The sequence below is a fragment of the Populus trichocarpa genome, chromosome 10 (genome assembly GCF_000002775.5).
Source record: "Populus trichocarpa isolate Nisqually-1 chromosome 10, P.trichocarpa_v4.1, whole genome shotgun sequence".
Lineage (NCBI taxonomy): Eukaryota > Viridiplantae > Streptophyta > Magnoliopsida > Malpighiales > Salicaceae > Populus > Populus trichocarpa.
Genome location: NC_037294.2, coordinates 19940993 through 19960929, shown reverse-complemented (window position 1 = coordinate 19960929; position 19937 = coordinate 19940993). Strand labels below are relative to the sequence as shown.

Below are 19937 nucleotides of genomic sequence, written 5' to 3'. Positions count from 1 at the left end.
ACCACTTGCTCTGAACAATAATTCAGTGATAAACTATACAAGTACTCAGGAATTCCATGTGATTACATCAACAATTATTATTATTATTATTTATTATTCTTAAAATCAAATTAATCACCTAAGAAAAATACTATTCATCCTCAAATATTCACCATGAATAATTTTTCAAATATTATCAGTTATTTGAAATGAAAAGAGGCATGGTCAAGGATGTTATATAAATGCTAGCTGTGGCTGGCCGCTGAGTTTGTTTTTGTTATATTGTGGAAAAAAAAAGAAAGAAGAAGAAGAAGAGGTAAAAGAGTAGGAAGAAATGTTAATGGCTGTCTTCTCTCTCTTTCGAAATCAAATCACTAGTCAAATGAAGAAACAGAGTCACAACTGAAAACAAAAAAGAAAAATAAGAAGACTGTTTCTTTCTGCCCTCCTTCTCTTCCATTCACTTTCCCTCTATGTCCTGCTGCCTCCTCAATCTCCTCCCTTTCCTCATAAATCTACATGTCTTCACCTTCATATCTCACACTGTAAGTCTCAAATCTAATCTCTCCCTTTCTATTTGTGTGGTTTTGCATTCAAGTAAGTGAAAAAACACTAGATTTTATTTTTTTGGTTTTAATCCTTGTTTTCTGAGCATACAACCTGGGCTTGCAAATTTAAATTGGGTGTTTTTTTGTTTCGAATTCGTGGGTTTTCTCTAGTTGTAAGTTCAAATCTTTGATTAGTGTTATGTTGTTTGTGTTATCTTTTTGTTATCGACTGGGTAGTTTGATGCTGATTTGCTGTTAATTATTTGTCTGCAGTAACACTGTGTAACAGGACTCACACAGTTTGATCTAGTTAACCCCACCATGTTTTCTCTTCAATTGAAGTAGAGAGTAATAGCAAGAGATAAAAGAAAGACAGGATAAATTAAGGAGTCCTTGGATTTTCTGGGTTTGGTTTCAAATCCTAGGTCTCTATAACCTTCTGTTGAAGTATTGAGCGGGCATGGTGGACAAAGAAGACGCCTCTAATAATCCTCTGGCTCCATGCCAGCTTCCTTCTGCTGGTGGGTCCCGCAAGGTGTTCTGGCGTTCTGTGTCCTGGTCCTCTTCCAGGACTGCCTCACAAAACCCTGGAACAGAAGAGCAAGATCGTGTTATAGATCCGAACGGGAATCCTGCTGGTAATAACAGCGGTAGTGGGCAAAACCGGAGGTATCCTGCTCCGTTAACCCCACGGTCCCAACAGAACAGTAAAGCACGGTCTTGCTTGCCACCTTTGCAGCCGTTGTCGATTGCTCGGAGAAGTGTAGACGAGTGGCCAAAAGCTAGTTCTGATGATCTGGGAGAGTGGCCACAACCGCCTACACCTAGTGGGAACAAGAGTGGTGAAAGGTTGAAACTTGATTTGTCCTCGATTCAAAGGAACCCGGATAGGAATGTTGGGTTGGTGAAGAAGGATAGAATTGCTTTCTTTGGTAAGGAATGCTCAAAAGTTGCTGAACATGTGTATCTTGGTGGGGATGCTGTTGCTAGAGAGAGGGAAATTTTGAAGCAGAATGGGATTACTCATGTGTTAAATTGTGTGGGTTTTGTTTGTCCAGAGTATTTCAAGGCTGATTTTGTTTATAGGACTCTGTGGTTGCAGGATAGTCCATCAGAGGATATAACAAGTATTCTATATGATGTTTTCGATTATTTTGAAGATGTCAGGGAACAGGGTGGGAGGGTTTTTGTTCATTGTTGCCAAGGGGTTTCACGGTCCACTTCATTGGTGATAGCGTATCTTATGTGGAGAGAGGGCCAGAGTTTTGATGATGCATTTCAATATGTGAAGGCAGCGAGAGGGATTGCAGATCCCAATATGGGTTTTGCTTGCCAGTTATTACAGTGCCAAAAGAGGGTTCATGCTTTCCCTCTTAGCCCTAGTTCTCTTTTGAGGATGTATAGAATCGCTCCACACTCACCCTATGACCCTTTGCATCTTGTCCCAAGGATGCTGAATGATCCTTCACTATCTGCTCTGGATTCTAGAGGTGCCTTTATTGTTCATATACCTTCTTCAATATATGTCTGGATAGGTAAAAATTGCGAGGCTATCATGGAAAGGGATGCGAGAGGGGCAGTTTGCCAGATTGTTAGGTACGAAAGAGCTCTAGGACCAATAATAGTGGTTAAAGAAGGTGAAGAACCAGCTTACTTTTGGGATGCTTTCTCTTATTATTTACCTTTGATGGATAAATCTGCTAATGGAGGAGATAGTGGGGAATCCAGAACTAAGATTTTCCCTGGTGAGAGGAAAGTGGATGCATATAATGTTGATTTTGAGATTTTCCAAAAAGCCATCAAGGGGGGTTTTGTGCCTCCATTTGCGACATCAGAGAATGAACATGAAACCCATCTTCCTGCTAGAGAAAGCAGTTGGAGTGTGCTAAGGCGGAAGTTTGCCCCTGGTGACATGAAGGAGTTTGTCTCAGCACCGAAGATATTCCTTTCCAGGGTCTATTCAGACTCTATGATGATAGTGCACTCACCATCACCTTCTTCATCATCGCCATCATCATCTTCATCCTCTTCACCTCTGTATCTCTCTCCAGACTCTATCTCTTCTGATTCGAGCTCTAGCTCAAAGTACTTTTCAGAATCTTCGCAAGATTCTCCTTCAGCAGCATCATGTTCTCTTCCAGTATCGTCAACGTTGTCTAATTTATCTAACTTGTCTCTCACATCTAAATCTTCTTCCCAACCATTATCGAACACTCCTAGATTTCATGGTGTCAGCATGTCCCGGCAATGTTCGCTGGCAGCTTCCTCACCGTCCAAAAAATATTCAATTTCACTTGCCGAGCGCAGAGGTAGCTTGTCCAAGTCTTTGAAGCTGCCAACAGTGACTGATAATACAAGGGTGAGCAATACACCTCCAAGTTCTCTTGCCAGCCATGAAGAGGGTGCCAGGATAAACGAGAAAACCTTCTCTTGGTGTGATTCAGATAGTTTAGACATTGTTTTTGAGTCCAAGGATAATGTTAAAAAAGGTAGACATTCAATTCAACAGTGCATGCCGAACATATCTCTGGATAGAGTAGCTAGTTCTGACTTACAGCACAGTGAAGCCTCCATTGTAAATAATTTTGATGAACTGGGTAAAAATTGCCATGTCGAAGAAGGCTCAGGTTGTTCCATGTTGAATGGGATGGAGGAAAGTGTTGCTCTAAGTCATAACATAATGCAACCTCTGGTATGCCGCTGGCCCAGTTTAGAAAGGATTGCAGCATTGGGTACCGGTGATTTGGATTCTAAATCAGCCTTTGTCATTTTAGTGCCATCCAGAGGTATAGGCAGATGTGAGACTAGGATTCTATACTTTTGGGTAGGAAAATCTTTTTCTGATGAGAAAGGCCTGATTCAGTTAGATAGCGGCAGACTATTAGCAGATTCTGAACATATTGACTGGAGTCAAGCTGGTCATCGTGTTCTAACTCAAATGCATCTTCGGAAGGACGTCACCGTTAAGGTATGAACTTATATTTTGAACCTCAGGCAGCGTTACCTTTTGTTTGCAACTTTTGCAATGCCCTCTGATGTTTACTCTTTAGTTGCATATTTGCCATCAAGATTCTCAAGTAAAATAGAATTGCTATTAAACTAAATCTTTTGTTCACAATCATCTTTCCTTTTTTTCTTCTGTGGTCAGTATAATCACTTTGAAATTAGGTCACCTAAACATGAAAGTTGGTGATTAATATATGTAAGGGAAAGAACATGTCAGTAGTTCTTTCTAAGTATCCTATTGAGAAGCTAAAGTTGTTTAAATCTTTGTCACTGGGACTGAGAAAGTGACGCAACCAAAGAATCTCATACAATTAGATCCTTTCCTTCCTTCCTTCCTTTTCCCTTCTCTCGTGCCATTGGGGCTTATCCTATATTTTTTGTGTGCCTTGATGGTGCCTTTCCTGAACTAATTCAATTATTTCCCATAAAGAGCTAGTAAATATTTGGATGTGGACACATTTGAGCAATAAGAGTGTAAGGCTGTGCTGATTTACTAGTAAAAAAGTTTTACTTTTTTTATGAAACTTAGTTAGGAAGAACAAATGGAAATTTGTGTGGAATGCTTTCAAGTTCATGGGAAAATCTCAACAAAATATATCTCCTTTCCCTTTGGTGGATACTTCTATTGAAGCTTCTTGTCTTTACCTTAGCATCACCCGCTTTTATGTTCATTGTGTTATCGCTGTTACTCAAGTTGGTGGTTGTTACTGTGTCTGCAACTCCATTTTTTTTCATCTCTTATCCTCTGCCAACCATTGCTTGCATTCCTAACCATGCATTGGGGCCAAAATTTATTATTTATTTATCTTCTCGAATCCGAGAGAGTAGAACCATGCTCATAGTTTTGCATCATAATTGCTTGTTATTGACAGGTGGTCAAAGAAGATGAAGAACCAGCAGAATTTCTTGCATTGTTGAGTGCATTGTAACAACACTGGAAAATGGAGGGTTCTGTAATTCAGAAGTTTAAACCTTCTTCCAATTTCTTCAGCTGCGCTAATTTTCAACACGAGTATTTAGGCATTAAAAACAATTCTCGCAGCAAAACCAGTGAGGTAATTAATGACCTTCTGTGAACTCAAAACTAGCAAGTATCTATGCGTTATTAAGTTTTATGTGGTTCTGCACTAGGGATGTAGCTTTTAGGAGGCCTTTTCTGCCACACTGCAGACTGTTAGCTAATTTATGGCCTTTTGTGACATCCAGTTGAAATAAGAACTGTGGGTGTTATGTGAGGCACAACAGTCCCTTGTTTGCTTATGATGTAGTGTTTTGATCTGATATGTGTTTGTCTAGCCTGGGCATTTTCTTTTGTTGTTGGGGGGGGGGGGGGGGCTGCCAGTTTCAGGGAAATTCCTTTTCCTCCTGTTTTCTCTTGCACTTATTGGAAACTCAAATTTTGGGCAAATTAAGTTTGTTGCTTTGCTCATTGTTTAACAGCTAAACATACGTTTGCTTTTAGTGTTGATCATTGTGGAGTTTGCTTCAGTTTTGATAATTGCTAATTATACAGAGAGGATGCCTTTAATGTTGTAAACAGCAGTGAAGTAAAGCAACACATTAACAGTTAACCCCCACGTGGATACTTTAGAGAACCTTATGACGCTTAGGATAAATAAAAATTTGCAGAATGGCTCAACTGCAGTTTGAGCCATTTCTTCAATTTCCTCTTTTCTCCTAGTGAAGATGGTAGTGGAATGCAAGTGTGTCCACCACTAGGTCCTCCAGTAGAGAACTTGTGCAGTCCCTAAGTTACTTGCAAATGGGATCAACAATTCTGCTGCAAGTGGAGGAAAATATTAGAATCCTAAACTTGAGCACACTGTACCTGAATCTGCATATTTTTGTTTTATGAGAAACGATCTGAGTTTCTTCTCTTTTCCTTCCTAGTCATTGTTTTCTCATACTGTTTGCAGGTGGCTGCTTTCTAAGCTTCTTTGTGGCTATTCTCCTGGTTGTACAGTGCTGAAACACCCCATAACAGAATCATTTTGTCCGCCAATTGAATGTTCTTGTAAATTCAAATATTACCAGAAACAAATTCCTGAAGGCTTTTTCAGGCAAATTATATACTTTGAAATTTCTCTTCTGAGGTTAATTTACTTTCCTACATGGAATTTCTTTTTGTTTAGATTGTAAGATATGATTTGTCCATACTTATTATGCTTGTTGAAATTAATTTTGATTGAGCTTCCTGGGGTGCCGGTTGTTAAAACTAGTCATCCTTCTTTTACACGGACTGCTGGCTCTCGGATCGGGTGAGCAGAGGTATCTCATCCGGGCATCTGGAATAGAGGTTATGCAGGGTAAGTTGCTTGAAGGAGTAGCAATCATGGCCTTAATCAACCACATATTGCTTTTGCATTTGCATTGATAAATTAGTGGTGTTGACCTAGTGCCCTTTCGATTAGGAAATGCTGTTCTGATGAAAACTCTGTGGATAAGATAAGCAACCAAATAATTAAGCCATTGTCTTTGTAGTTATCTGATCATTTGTCAACAAAACTTATGATATTAATCTTGTGCAAGTTGATAAAGACCCATGATGAAGGTTCTGTTTGTTTTCCTGATGGATTGATAGGGACTTTCATCCATTTGTTCATTTAGCCGTCTTCTTTGCCATTCCCTTTGGAGCTCGCAGAAAATCACCCGAACTAGTTCTCGTTAATATCATCTTGGTTTCTTCATTTGCCCGTGAATTTGTCATACATTCGAGGGAAAAAACAGAGAAATGAAAAGAAATACGAGCTTAACTCAGACAGGCCATAGTTTTTGCTGCGAAGGTCCATGTTTTGGACATGTGATGTGGCCTTTTTGATAGATAAAATGGACAAAAATCCAAAAATTGAAAGATGCTTCAGTCCGCATAGTTGAATAAGATGAAACTTGATTGTGAGTTTTTCAATTATGAGAAGGCACACGGTATATTTACAGAAAGTACGAGGCACCATCAAGCATCGTCAAATTACAAAAAATTAAAAGAGCTCAGCTATTTACCGTATATTGGTACAGAAAGTAAGAGGCACTGTCAAGCATCGTCAAATGTTTACATTTTTATTTATTTTATAAAAAAATTTAACCCAGCACACAGCATAACGCGGGTCACTTCTCTGGAACGATACTATTATCAATTGGAATGTGTCTCTGTAGCAATAAACAAGAGATAAATGATGGACCCCTAATGCCGATTCCCGCCTGTCTTGTAGTGGTATGGTATCATGATCATCACTACATGTTTGCAGATTCATATGGGCATGTCTGTTTTTTTGTACTGAAGAGGCATATGCATACCTACCCACATGGAATTTCATGCTATGATTCACGTCTATTCATATCTTGGAGTGGTTATATAGTTGCAGGTCCAGCAGGTAAAGGGTTTTCGGAATGAGAAAATAATTTTTGATGGATATAAGAAACCGTTAACAAGTTTTGATGGATAGAAGAATTAGAAAAAATTAAAAATAAATGTGTTTTAAGAATGAAAAAATAATTATGAGAAATTAAAATGGATATGAGAAATAAAAGTTAAAAAAAAACTGCGTTAAAAATTGTTGGTGTAAACCTTAGTTAAAAATCAGAAATGTTATCATGAAGCTATAGTAAATATGTAAATGAAACAAATAATTAAAAAGACAAATATATTTTGAGATAAGAAAATATTTTCAAGGACTTATTAAAATAACTGATATGGTTTTAACAATAATTGAATAAAAAAATTTGGATTTTGATGTAAAATCATCTACTGACCAGTTTTACGCCATTGAACATAATTTTTTAATTTGATCTTGGATTGGATTGAAATTTGACGAAGATCCTCTTAACACTATCTTGAGTTAAAAATTTAGAATAATTGAAGTTTTAAAAGGCCATTAGAGAATAGCAACAGTCAGATAAAAAAAAACATGTAAACTCATTAATGGTGTTTTAGTAAATAAGCTAGAAAAACTGAAAATTTAGTTTCTTCTTCCCTTTTAAACTGCCGACTAGTGTTATAAACTTGAAGAAAACTTTGACTGATTAACATTTGAAGTTTTTATTATTATCGGGTAAAAAGTTATAAACTTGATTGTACAAGTTTAAGTAAAGATTAACAAAATTTATATAAAATTTTTAAATTTTAAATCAATATTTTTAAATGTTAAATCAAGAAAAAGTGAAATTGTGATGGTCTTGAGATGAAATAAAGCATAATTGAAAAGGAAAATTGAGTGATAATTCTTAAAAGTTCAAGAGCAAGAAATGGCCATCCTAAACAAATGATAGGTGCACGCCACGCACTTAGCTTCTGCCATGTTCAGCACCGTCCATGAAAAAGGTTAATGGCCACCGTTGGATGTAACCATAAGAAACAAACACTCTAGGACTAGAAAAAAAAGGTCCCTTCTTTATGACATCTCCTTCCTTACTATTGGTAAGCATATTATATAATAATGGTGGGGTCATGCACAATGCTACTTTACAAGTTAATTTCCTTTTTCTCAAAATTACTGTAAAAAAACATCTATTTTGTACACAGGAAAACCTTGCAAACCCATGAAAAGTAAATAGAATATGTATGTTATAATTTTGTTTCACAATATTTTTTTTTTAAAAAAAGAAAAATAGTCGGGCTAAGATATATTTTCTTGCTTAAAGAGATAAAAAAATAATTAAATTGTTTTTTAGATTGTTTTGAAAAAATAAATGAATGAAATTAAATAATGCAATAACAAAAAATTAAAGGACGAAAGTAAATTAACCAATTAGCCTATTTACATAACAACAGTGTTGTGTCCGAAACCATAATTTAAAAACATGTTCCTGCACCATACTTAGCATTAAAGTCTTCCTTTGGTGCATGCTTAGCCTTGAAGTCTTCCAGGCGCTTCCATTAAATCCTCACGCACTGAAGCCTCCTGATAGAATCTTTTCCTCTCTAGATATTGATACCTTCGCTTTCAAGTCGTCAACAAAAACAAAACCAACTTGTTAGTGATCATTAAAGTAGCTAACAATGGCAGCCTCCAAAATTAACTTGAAGCTTCTTATTGATTCAAAACACAACAGAGTCGTCTTTGCTGAAGCAGGGAAAGACTTTGTAGATTTCCTCCTTAGCCTGCTTGCTTTACCTGTGGGTACCGTCATTCGGCTCCTCACAAAATCAACCATGATTGGCAGCATAGCAAATATTTACGGGAGCCTTGAAAAGCTGGATGAATCGTACATGCAGCCTAACCAAAACAAGGATTCCATTTTGAAACCAACTATAACAACCCAGGTCACCAATCAAAATTTCTTGCTTCCTGACACTAAAAAGCCTGAAAACCCGAATTTATACTATTGCTCAAGCCATCCAGGGTACGTGTCAGATATTCACAACTCTGTTTGTAGTCATTGCAGGTCACAATGCTATACTCGTTATATGAATCAAAAAGTCGAGTTTGTTGGTACGAATGTCTCCGCCTCCACAGATACATCGGCTAGTGATCAGGCCGGAGGTTACGTGAAGGGCCTGGTCACTTACATGGTGACAGATGATTTGTCAGTGTCTCCAATGTCAATGGTGTCCGTTGTTGGTCTGCTAAACAAGATCGAAATCAAGGATTTTAGTGTGCTTGAGGAGAAGGTTGTTGAATTTGGGATCGATGAGGTACAGTGTTTTTTTTTAAAAAATTCTGTCTTGAATTGTTCAATTTTAACATGGTAGTTTTTGTTGTTGTCTAACGATAGTTTATACTACGTCCATGCTGCTTTTTTTGTCCCTTGTTCGTTTATACATTTCAGGGTCTTGAGTTGTTGAAAGCTTCTCTTTTGTCAAAGAATGCTCTCACTGCTGTTTTCCTTCCAAAGCTGAATTAAAGACTGAGATGGTGCGCTGGTATCAAATTAGAAAAAAAGGAGTTGATGTGCGATCTTCAATTTCTAAATTTACTGTGTTTGCTTGGCAGAAATTAGAAATTAAGTTGGGAAAATTCTAATTTTGTTTTTGGAATGAAATCGTGATCATCATATTCCTGTTGAATATGCTTGACTTTTTGCCTTTTTGTGCTTGACTTCTTTAACCTTTCATTTTCGCTTTTTTTTTATTGTTGAGAAATGCTACATTTCTTTGTCTGGGCTTTTTTTAATGTCAAAATTTTAATTATAAATCAGAAATTGTTAATCCAAAGAAAAGATAGCAGAGACTGATTCCTTTCAGATGTCTTGAATCTGCTTTTGCGACAAATTTTGGAACCGTCAATTGCTTTCGATACAAGGCATTCGTTAATTATGCAACACATAAAAATCACTAAATTTGTGGAAAAACATAAAGATCAAAACAATTAGCAGTGTAAAAAAAACCAACTAGAAGTAAGCAGGCCTTGCACCTTTTTACTGTGTTTGAAATTGAGTTGATTTTAATATATTTTTTATTCAGGAATGTATTAAAATAATATATTTTTTATTTTTTAAAAATTATTTTTAATATTATCACATCAAAATGATCCGAAAATATAAAAAATATTAATTAAAGCTAAAAAAATAAAAAAAAATTAAATTTTTTAATTTTTTTTTAAAATATAAAAATACACATTGAGATCCCAGGGGTAAAAAAAAAAAAAAAACATCTCACGGGATTGAGGACAACTTTTCTATAGTTCGGTCGTAGCACCAGAAATCAAAGAGTAGATGCCTGTTCTCGAGGTAGAAAATGCCCCATTTATGCTTAATTCGATATTGTTTTGTTCTGCCTTCTGTCCCTTCTTTGTCCCCTTGCCAGAGAAGAGCTCGACTGTCACATCTATCTATAGTTTCAATGACCAAAAGAATCAGAAAAATCATCACTGTGCAATTAATGACAAGCATGAAGCTAACCTCCCTTCAATCATATTTCATCTTCCCCTTGCATTAGGCTCCGTACAAGCTAGTGGTACGTAATATATTTGTCAAGAGGAGTATGAATCACTGAAGCATCAAAGAATTCGTGGATATCCTTCTTGCTTTGCCTCCAGAAAAATTCTACCTTGAATGGCTGCAATGGAAATCTGAATGGGAGCATTCAAACTTTTTTCCATGTAAAACAGAACTTGCTGAAAAAGTCAATTTCAAAGATGCTTTTAAATTGCTTCGTAATCTGCTAATTTTAATGCATTTTGCTGTAGAATGCGGAAAACTTCTAGGATGAAAGTAAGTGGAAAAACCAGGTAACTTTTTCTACGAAATAAATGGAAGTAAAAACTATACTCTTCGTGGAAAACAGATGCCCACAATTTCCAAACCCAATTTTAGTGGCTTAGACTTTATTATCATTTCATATTTTCAAATTTAGTCAGTACCATAATTTTATTTTACCAGCATCGTTCATCGCAGTTAGTCAAATACTATAAAACTAAATTAACTAATAGCTGTTCGTGGGGAATCGAACAACGTCTTGCATGCATGAACTAAAATGTCTATCATGGGAAAGCCAGAACTTGCTTGCATGGATTCGACCTTCTCATAAACTATTTCTCTTCCCCGTGCAGTGAAAGCCTCCTGATAGAATCATTTCCTCTATATATACTTTGATGATAACTTTGCATTCTAGTGGTCAATAAATCGAAAGCCAACTTGGTAGCCATGGCATGACCCTCCGAAACGAGCTTGAAGCTTCTTATTGATGCAAGCAAAGCAAAACGTTGTCGTGAAAAGATGTTGTATTATATTAGACTAATAAGTAAGGATGTTCAGTTTATCAAATCAACAACACACAAAACATAAAAGAATGTTCAAAGAAAGTTTCATTAAGCTCTCATCCATTATAAAACAATTAATGGCAAGCGTGAAGCAAACCTTCCCTTCAACCGTATTTCATCTTCCCCTTGAATTAGTCTCCATCTGGCAAGCAGCATGCGTATATACACACAGCTCTAAAATGAGCTTGAAGCTTCTTATTGATTCAAAACACAACAAAGTCATCTGGCTGAAGCAGGGAAAGACTTTGTAGATTTCCTCCTTAGCCTGCTTGCTTTGCCTGTGGGTACCGTCATTCGGCTACTCACAAAATCAACCATGACTGGCTGCATAGCAACAATTTACGGGAGCCTTGAAAAGCTGGATGAATCGTACCTGCAGCCTAACCAAAACAAGGATTCCATTTTAAAACCAATTATAATAACCCGGGTCACCAATCCAATTTTCTTGCTTCCGGACACTAAAAAGCCTGAAAACCGGAAGTTATACTATGGCACAAGCCATCCAGGGTACGTGTCAGATATTCACAACTCTGTTTGCAGTCATTGCACATCACAAGGCTATGGTACTTGTATGAGTCAAGAAGTCAAGTTTGTTGGTACAAATGTCTCCGCCGCCACAGATACACCAGCTAGTGATCAGGGAGGTTACGTGAAGGTCCTGGTCACTTGCATGGTGACAGATGATTTGTCAGTGTCTCCAATGTCAATGGTGTCCGTTGTTGGTCTGCTAAACAAGATCGATATCAAGGATTTTAGTGTGCTTGAGGAGGGGATCAATGAGGTAATGACTTTTCAACTCCGCATTTTACTGTTCGTTTTTAACCAGTAGCTTTAATTATTGTTTAACAATAGTTTATACTATGCGGCTTTCCTTTGTCCTTGTTCTTTTATGTATTTCAGGCTATTGTATTGTTGAAGGCTTCTCTTTTGTCAAATGAGGCTCTGACTACTGTTTTCCGGATAAAGCAGACGGTTAGATATTGTGATCCACCCAAATAGAGAGCAAGGCTTGTCCAAGGCAGACAGTTCTTACTGGTGTAAAACAGCAGCAGGACTTCCAGAATTATGCAGCACAAAAAAAAAATGTTGATGTGACTAGCGGGATCTCTCTAGCAATTCCCATCTTCTGTCTGTTAGTGATTGTGTTAGGTTCTCATCCCTTCCATTCTTGAGAAGAAGAGTTTGTTTAGTTCTGTTTCTTTACAGCCCTGGTTATCGACTACAGATGTCAATTCTATCTCTCAGTGTTTTATATTGTGCCTTGAAATCAATTTTTCCACAAATAGCAATCACACAAAAATGAGGGTGATAAAAGAGAATAAACACTTAATCTAACTCTAATCATGTGGAAATTATTGTTTCACTAACTTGCAAACTGTAGCCTTCCAGTTGGGCTTATGTCAAGACTTTAGATTAGCCGAAAAGGCATGTGGGAGTCAAGCCCAATACTGCAGATTTTTGTTTCTTGCCACAAAAACTGGAAAAAAGATATCCTTGTGTAGCTTCGGTTGATAAGAATATTTGGAAAATTGTTCGAAGTATTGGTGCGGATGGAAGATGGCACCGTATGTCCTTTTACACGGCCTGACAAATTGGGCACTGTTTATTTTAATATTGATGAGGTTAGGAACAGACTCACCTGCCTGTCATTACGAGATTCTGCTCATACTCATTTACAGAGTACTTGACCTTAGACATTGGAGATGTTTTAGTGCCCGTGCAAGACATTTATTTATTAGTTTATATATATATATATATAAAGGAGATGATTGAACTCGAGATGTTTTGAAGAAATGGAAAATAGTAATAACAATAGAGCTATAGTTCATTGGCAAGACCATTATTAGTTGAGAGATCGAGCTTCGCAATATATGAATAAAGTACATATCAAGCATGGTCAATCAGCAATGATCTCTAGTCCTGCTCTACAGATAGAGCTAAAGATCAGCACATTACCAATTAATTTCCTATTTTGCTACTTGGATTCTGCTGCTGGACTTGCAACAATCTGCTGATTAAAGGATCAAACTTTTTCCATGTAATATAGAACGTGATGAAAATGTCAATTTCAAAAATGCTTTTAAATTGCTTCGTAATCTGCCGCCGCTGCCCTTCGAGGGCTGGTCCGGGCTATACAGAAAATGCAAAGCTGTTCATGGAAGCTGCCGCTTTCTATATAAGATAATTGGATGTTCACACAAATGTTTTCTCATTCCTGCTGTTTTTTTTTTTAAAAAAAATATTTTATATACACAGATGCAAAGAGAGTTTGGCTCTTTTATTTTTATTTTTTTCTTGGTTTTGATTTTCTTCTCTCTATACAAAAAAAAAATGATGGTCGGGTTCGGTCTTGTTTGGTTTGGGACTTGCTAGTTTAGCTAGTAGTTTCTCAATAGTCAGAGAATACTAAATACTAATTTGTTCTGTGATTTTTAATGCCTTTTGCTATATAATGCAGAAAACTTGAGGGATGAAAATGAGTGGAAAAACTAGGTAACTTTTTCTATGAAATAAACGGAAGGAAAAACACAATACTCTTCCGGGACGTGGGGAATCCGAAACAATGGGACGCATACATGAACTTAATAAATGATCTTAATAAATTAATAGCGGATCGTGGGGAATCCAACAATGGGACGCATGCATGAACTTAATAAATGACTCTATCATGGGAAATCCAAAACTAGCTTGCATGGAGCAGACCTTCTGATCGAATCATTTCCTCTATATATGCATATCGATCATAACTTCGCACATTCAAGTGGTCAAGAAACCTAAAGCCAACTTGGTAGCAATGCCATCCTCCAAAATGAGCTTGAAGCTTCTTATTGATTCAAAACACAACAAAGTCGTCTTTGCTGAAGCAGGGAAAGACTTTGTCGATTTCCTCCTTACCCTGCTTGCTTTGCCTTTGGGTACTGTCATTCAGCTCCTCACAAAATCAACCATGATTGGCTGCATATCAAGTCTTTATGGGAGCCTTGAAAAGCTGGATGAATCGTACCTGCAGCCTAACCAAAACAAGGATTCCCTTTTGAAATCATCTATAACAACCCAGGTCACCAATCCAAATTTCTTGCTTCCTGACACTAAAAAGCCTGAAAACCGGAAGTTATAGTACTATTGCACAAGCCATCCAGGGTACGTGTCAGATATTTAAAACTCTGTTTGTAGTTTTTGCAGATCTGGTATTACTCGATATATGAGTCAAGAAGTCAAGTTTGTTGGTACGAATGTCTCCGCCTCCACAGATACACCAGCTAGTGATCAGGACGGAGGTTACGTGAAGGGCCTGGTCACTTACATGGTGACAGGTGATTTGTCCGTCTCTCCAATGTCAATGGTGTCTGGTGTTGGTCTGCTAAACAAGTTCGATATCAAGGATTTTGGTGTGCTTGAGGAGAAAGTTGTTGAATTTGGGATCAATGAGGTACTGCTTGTTTTGAACTCTGTCTTGTATTGTTCATTGTAGTTTTTGTTGTTGTCTAACGATAGTATATACTACGTCTATGTGGCTTTCTCTGTCCCTTGTTCTTTTATAAATTTCAGGGTCTTGAATTGTTGAAAGCTTCTCTTCTGTCGAAGGATGCTCTCTCTGCTGTTTTCCTTCCAAAGCTGAATTAAGGACAGAGATGGCGAGCCAGTATAATCAAATTAGAAAAAAAGGAGTTGATGGGCGTTCTTCAATTTCTAAATTTACTATGTCTGTGAGGAAGTAATTAGAAAATAAGTTGGAGAACTTTAATTTTGTTCTTGGACTGCAATGATGATCATTTGCCTTCCTTTTGAATATGCCTGACCTTTTCTTTTGTTTTTCTTTGTTGCTTTATTATGCTTTTCTTCTTTCATTTATCTTTCACTGTTGCTTTATTTTGAATTTTGTGAAATGAGAATGCGAGGGAATGAATAGTTTCCCGTCAAGATTTTTATATTATAAATCAGAAATGGTTATCTTGACTTGTTTGCTTTGCCTCAAGCACAAATTCCAACTTTCTTCTCCTTTCCTCTTCAAATTTCTTGTTTCTCTTTCTCCGAGAATTTGATCTCTTGGTTTCCTCTAACCCCGATCAAGTTTATGTATTTTTTCCTTCACCTAAGATGATTCAGTTTTTTTCGCAAGCATACCAAACTCAGGCACAATTAAACACTGTAGCTTTCTTTGCTTGCCAAGCATGCCAGGCATCAAGTTTCACAAGGCCCTTTCATATTCCACTTGACTGTGAATAAATTTGCCATCGTCATGAGCTCAACTAGCTATGATCCTGCAGGTCTATAATTGCAAAAATAAAAGCATCCTTTTTCTTTTCTGATAAACTTACGTTAGGACCGTCGATTACCGTCGATTTTTGCCCGAGTTCCACAAAAAGAATAAACAAGGCTTAAGATGCACCGAGGCTTGTAGTCCAGTGGTCTTGGTAAGGTTTCTTGTTTTTGTATTTTAGGTTCAAGTCTCAGCGTGTATACTTGTTATTCCTGCGATGCCTTACCTGTCTAATAGACTTGTAGGGTATTCAATGGATCCGGGGATTAATCGTGATGCGCGTAAGCTGGTCCGGACACCCCGGATTATCAAAAATAAATAAATAAACAAGGCTTAAGATATTTTCTGGAGCTGGTATTTTATATATATAAAAAATTGTTTTAAAATATTTTTTTATATTTTTAGATTATTTTTTATTTATGGATGTCAAAAATAATTCAGATAAAATAAAAATATATATATAATTTTAATATATTTCTAAAAAAAATCATTTTTAAAAAAATTATTATTATACTTCAAAAAAAAACACCCCGTAATTGCCTCACCTCTGTCTCTATCACTCGAGTTGCAGCTCCTGCTGCTGCCACGAAAGCAGCTTCCTCTCTTTTGCTCCACTCTATTTTTTGTGCTCCCTGTACTGCTGAATGCTGATAGGTGCTCTCAAGTTGGCTCTTTTTATAGCCAAAAAGGGCTGCTAAAAACAATACATTCCAGCTCCCTTCGTCCAGCCTTTGTGCCACGATCCTGGATAAATTGGGAAATTAGTACACATAAATAAAATAAATTACGAAATGATACAGGAATTTAACAAATTTGATAAAATAGTATATTTTTAAATATCATATTTGGAAATAACAATATTTAATTAAATATCATGATTCTCAATCATGATATTTAATTACGATGGTGTTTGGAAATTGTGATATAATTTTAAATAATATTGTATTTATTAATTTTATTTTTTTCTCATGTTATCTTCTTAATGATTAAATAATTAAAAAGGAGAATAAATAATCAACTTCGCATAGTGCATATTTTCATGTCAAATTAGCTTCTCTTTCTACTCTGATAGCACACAAAAAAAAAAAAAAAACTTTTGCTACAAAACTGGAATCAAGAAATTAGTGGGGCTAAAAATTAAGCAATTATCTATCATCTCGTAATATAATTATATATCTCTCATAAAAAATAAATTGATTTCACGGTTTGAAACCGCGACAATAAAAAATATACTATTTTACCTAAACTTTTTACTTCTTTGTCATTTCACCATTTATTTTAATTTTATATATTAATTTTCTATTTTATGCCACAATCCTAGCCATAATTTCAGCAAACTTTTGGTGCAGAAAGTTTTTGCCAGCATGATGCTGAGTCCATTTATTGTCTTCAAAATTCAAATAGTATGGCTCCTTTTTATCGATTTTTTTTTTTGCTCTGACACGGTGAAAAAAAAATATAATACAAAAAATATTTAAAAAGTTACACAATTTAAAAAATTATGTCATAACAACTCTCTTAAATTATAAAATACCCAATACAATTTACAATAAAAAAAAACTGAAACATATTAAAATTTTTATAATAAGACCATTGGTTTTATCAAAAAAATCTTGACGAGAGAAATTTAATAACACAAAAATTTTTTATTAAAAGTGGATAAAATGAACCACACGAACTATTTAAACATAGCCGAGTTTACTTATCTTTGAACAGCTCATGTGGCTCTTTTAAGATATCGATGATATCATTAAAATTATATGATTTAAATCTTTTTAATAATATCAATAAAATCGTATCTTCAATATTTTTCTCTCTTTTATCTCATCCTTGTAATTTGCAAAGATTTTATTTTTTGTATTTTATTATTTTCATAATTGTTTTTTAACTATGTCAGAGTAAAAAACAAAAAAAAAAACTCCTTTTTTGACCATGTAGTGGGCTCCGTCTCCACCATACCTTACAACTTAGCATCGAAGTCTTCTTGTGGTGCATGCTTAGCCTAGAAACCTTCCAGGTAGTGGGCTTCCATAAAATCCTCTTGCACTGAAGCCTCCTGATAGAGTCTTTTCCTCTCTATATATTGAAACCTTAATTTGCTTTCAAGTAGGCAACAAAAACAAAACCAACTTGTGAGTGATCATTAAAGTAGCTAACAATGTCATCCTCCAAAATCAGCTTGAAGCTTCTTATTGATTCAAAACACAACAAAGTCGTCTTTGCTGAAGCAGGGAAAGACTTGTCGATTTCCTCCTTAGCCTGCTTGCTCTGCCTGTGGGTACCGTCATTCGGCTCCTCACAAAATCAACCATGATTGGCTGCATATCAAGTCTTTATGGGAGCCTCGAAAAGCTGGATGAATCGTACCTGCAGCATAACCAAAACAAGGGTTCCCTTTTGAAACCAACTATAACAACCCAGGTCACCAATCCAAATTTCTTGCTTCCTGACACTAAAAACCCTGAAAACCGGAAGTTATACTATTGCTCAAGCCATCCAGGGTACGTGTCAGATATTCATAACTCTGTTTGTAGTCATTGCAGATCACAAGGCTATGGTAATCCCTGTTATCTCAGTGAAGAAGTTAAGTTTGCTGACATGAATGATTCCACTTCCACAGATACGCCAACCAGTGACCAGGGAGGTTACGTGAAGGGCCTGGTCACTTACATGGTGACAGGTGATTTGTCCGTCTCTCCAATGTCAATGGTGTCTGGTGTTGGTATGCTAAACAAGTTCAATATCAAGGATTTTGGTGTTCTTGAGGAGAAAGTTGTTGAATTTGGGATCAATGAGGTACTGCTTGTTTTGAACTCTATCTTGTATTGTTCGTTGTAGTTTTTTCTTGTTGTCTAACGATAGTTTATACTACGTCTATGTGGCTTTCTCTGTCCCTTGTTCTTTTATAAATTTCAGGGTCTTGAATTGTTGAAAGCTTCTCTTTTGTCGAAGGATGCTCTCTCTGCTGTTTTCCTTCCAAAGCTGAATTAAGGACAGAGATGGCGAGCCAGTATCGAATTAGAAAAAAAGGAGTTGATGCGCGTTCTTCAATTTCTAAATTTACTATGTCTGTGAGGAAGTAATTAGAAAATAAGTTGGAGAAGTTTAATTTTGTTCTTGGACTGCAATGATGATCATTCATCTTCCCTTTGAAGATGCTTGACTTTTTCTTTTGTTTTTCTTCGTTGCTTTATTATGCTTTTCTTCTTTCATTTATCTTTCATTGTTGCTTTATTTTGAGTTTTGTGCAATGAGAATGCGATGGAATGAGTAGTTTCCCCTCCTCATCTACATTTCTTTGTATTATACGAAGTCAAGATTTTTATATTATAAATCAGAAATGGTTATCTTGACTTGTTTGCTTTGCCTCAAGCACAAATTCCACCTTGGAAATCTGCATGAGAGCGCAATGAAACTTACTCACAGACATCACAATAAGTATTCGGTTCTAAAGCCTCACATACAAACCAAGTCTCCAAAATGCGTTTCTTGCTGCCTTGCACCAGTGCAAAGACTCCACGCCCGAAGCTTTACAGTCCTCCTGGTCCATGCAAATGCGTATCTACGACAGACGGTCTTAACGCCATTTGTAATGTTTGCAGATGTTCAATGAATCGAGAAGTGAGGTTCATTGGTGCAAACAAAACCACCACGGCCTCCAAGCAAGCTATTTCAGATCACCAGAGTACTGGTGGTTTTGTGCAGTGGCGGACTGGATTTTTAAATGAAGGGGTAAATTATTAACAAATATTCGATATTATATATTATGTATTATGTAGATATGCATTATATATATAGAGAAATTAATTTGAAATATATATACTAACTCATATCAAATAAAATTAATGTAAGAATACTTTCAAAATGAAAATACTAACTTGGGTTAATTTGTTTTTTTACACAGTTTGATTTTTTCGGTTATTTTTTTTTTCTCGATTAATCAGTTTTTCGGTTTTTTTCTCAACCCTAAAATTACTAATTTGAATTAATTGATAACCAATAAAAAAAATTATATCTGCTAGATATTATTAATATTAATATAAAAGGAATTAAAGGGAAAAAAAAAAGATTAAGAGGGCAATTGCCCCCTCATTACCCTATATGGCTCCGCCACTGGTTTTGTGTAGGGCCGAGGGCGTGGTTATTTTTAGTGCTTGTTTGGCGCCGCCATTGTTTACAAAAACTGTTGTTTATAATTATTTGGTTAGATATTAACAATATTTTTATTGTTGAGGGTCTCACCCGAAACTAAAGCTGGAACTCAGTTTCTTGAAAAGCAAATTGGATTTGTTTTTCACAAGGGAGTGTTCTCTTCTCTCCTTCACCGACAGTGTATATAATTAACTATTGCAAAATTTTCTCAAAACAACCCGAGAGGTCTCCTTTGTTCAGATCTGGAAAAATTATGTCATTTTCTAAATTTTCATCCTTGTTTTCCAAAATCCTGCT

At 36.2% G+C, this 19937-nt stretch overlaps 1 protein-coding gene, 1 non-coding gene and 1 pseudogene across 2 annotated transcripts; all 3 read left to right on the top strand.

The window, feature by feature from the left end:
* Positions 1-244: 244 nt before the first annotated feature.
* On the top strand, positions 245-5658 carry LOC7458607 (protein-tyrosine-phosphatase MKP1). Its single transcript, XM_002316278.4, has 4 exons — positions 245-524; positions 801-3495; positions 4406-4588; positions 5450-5658. The coding sequence occupies exons 2-3, from the start codon at positions 988-990 to the stop codon at positions 4460-4462; spliced, it is 2565 nt and encodes an 854-aa protein (XP_002316314.2). The 5' UTR covers positions 245-524; positions 801-987; the 3' UTR covers positions 4463-4588; positions 5450-5658.
* Positions 5659-8363: 2705 nt separating this feature from the next.
* On the top strand, positions 8364-18775 carry LOC18102738 (uncharacterized). The gene is made up of 10 exons (XR_008060349.1): positions 8364-9162; positions 9297-9369; positions 11464-12008; positions 12128-12199; positions 13968-14344; positions 14435-14657; positions 14777-14827; positions 15670-15777; positions 17641-18284; positions 18405-18775. It is a non-coding gene; the product is annotated as an uncharacterized LOC18102738 (transcript).
* On the top strand, positions 11277-12446 carry LOC18109473 (uncharacterized; annotated as a pseudogene).
* Positions 18776-19937: the final 1162 nt, after the last annotated feature.

Bases quoted from the DNA above. Each gene is read 5' to 3' on its own strand.
- LOC7458607 (XM_002316278.4), top strand. From the start codon at position 988: ATGGTGGACAAAGAAGACGCCTCTAATAATCCTCTGGCTCCATGCCAG. The intron at 3,496-4,405 runs GTATGAACTTAT...TGTTATTGACAG, and splicing joins GGAAGGACGTCACCGTTAAG to GTGGTCAAAGAAGATGAAGA.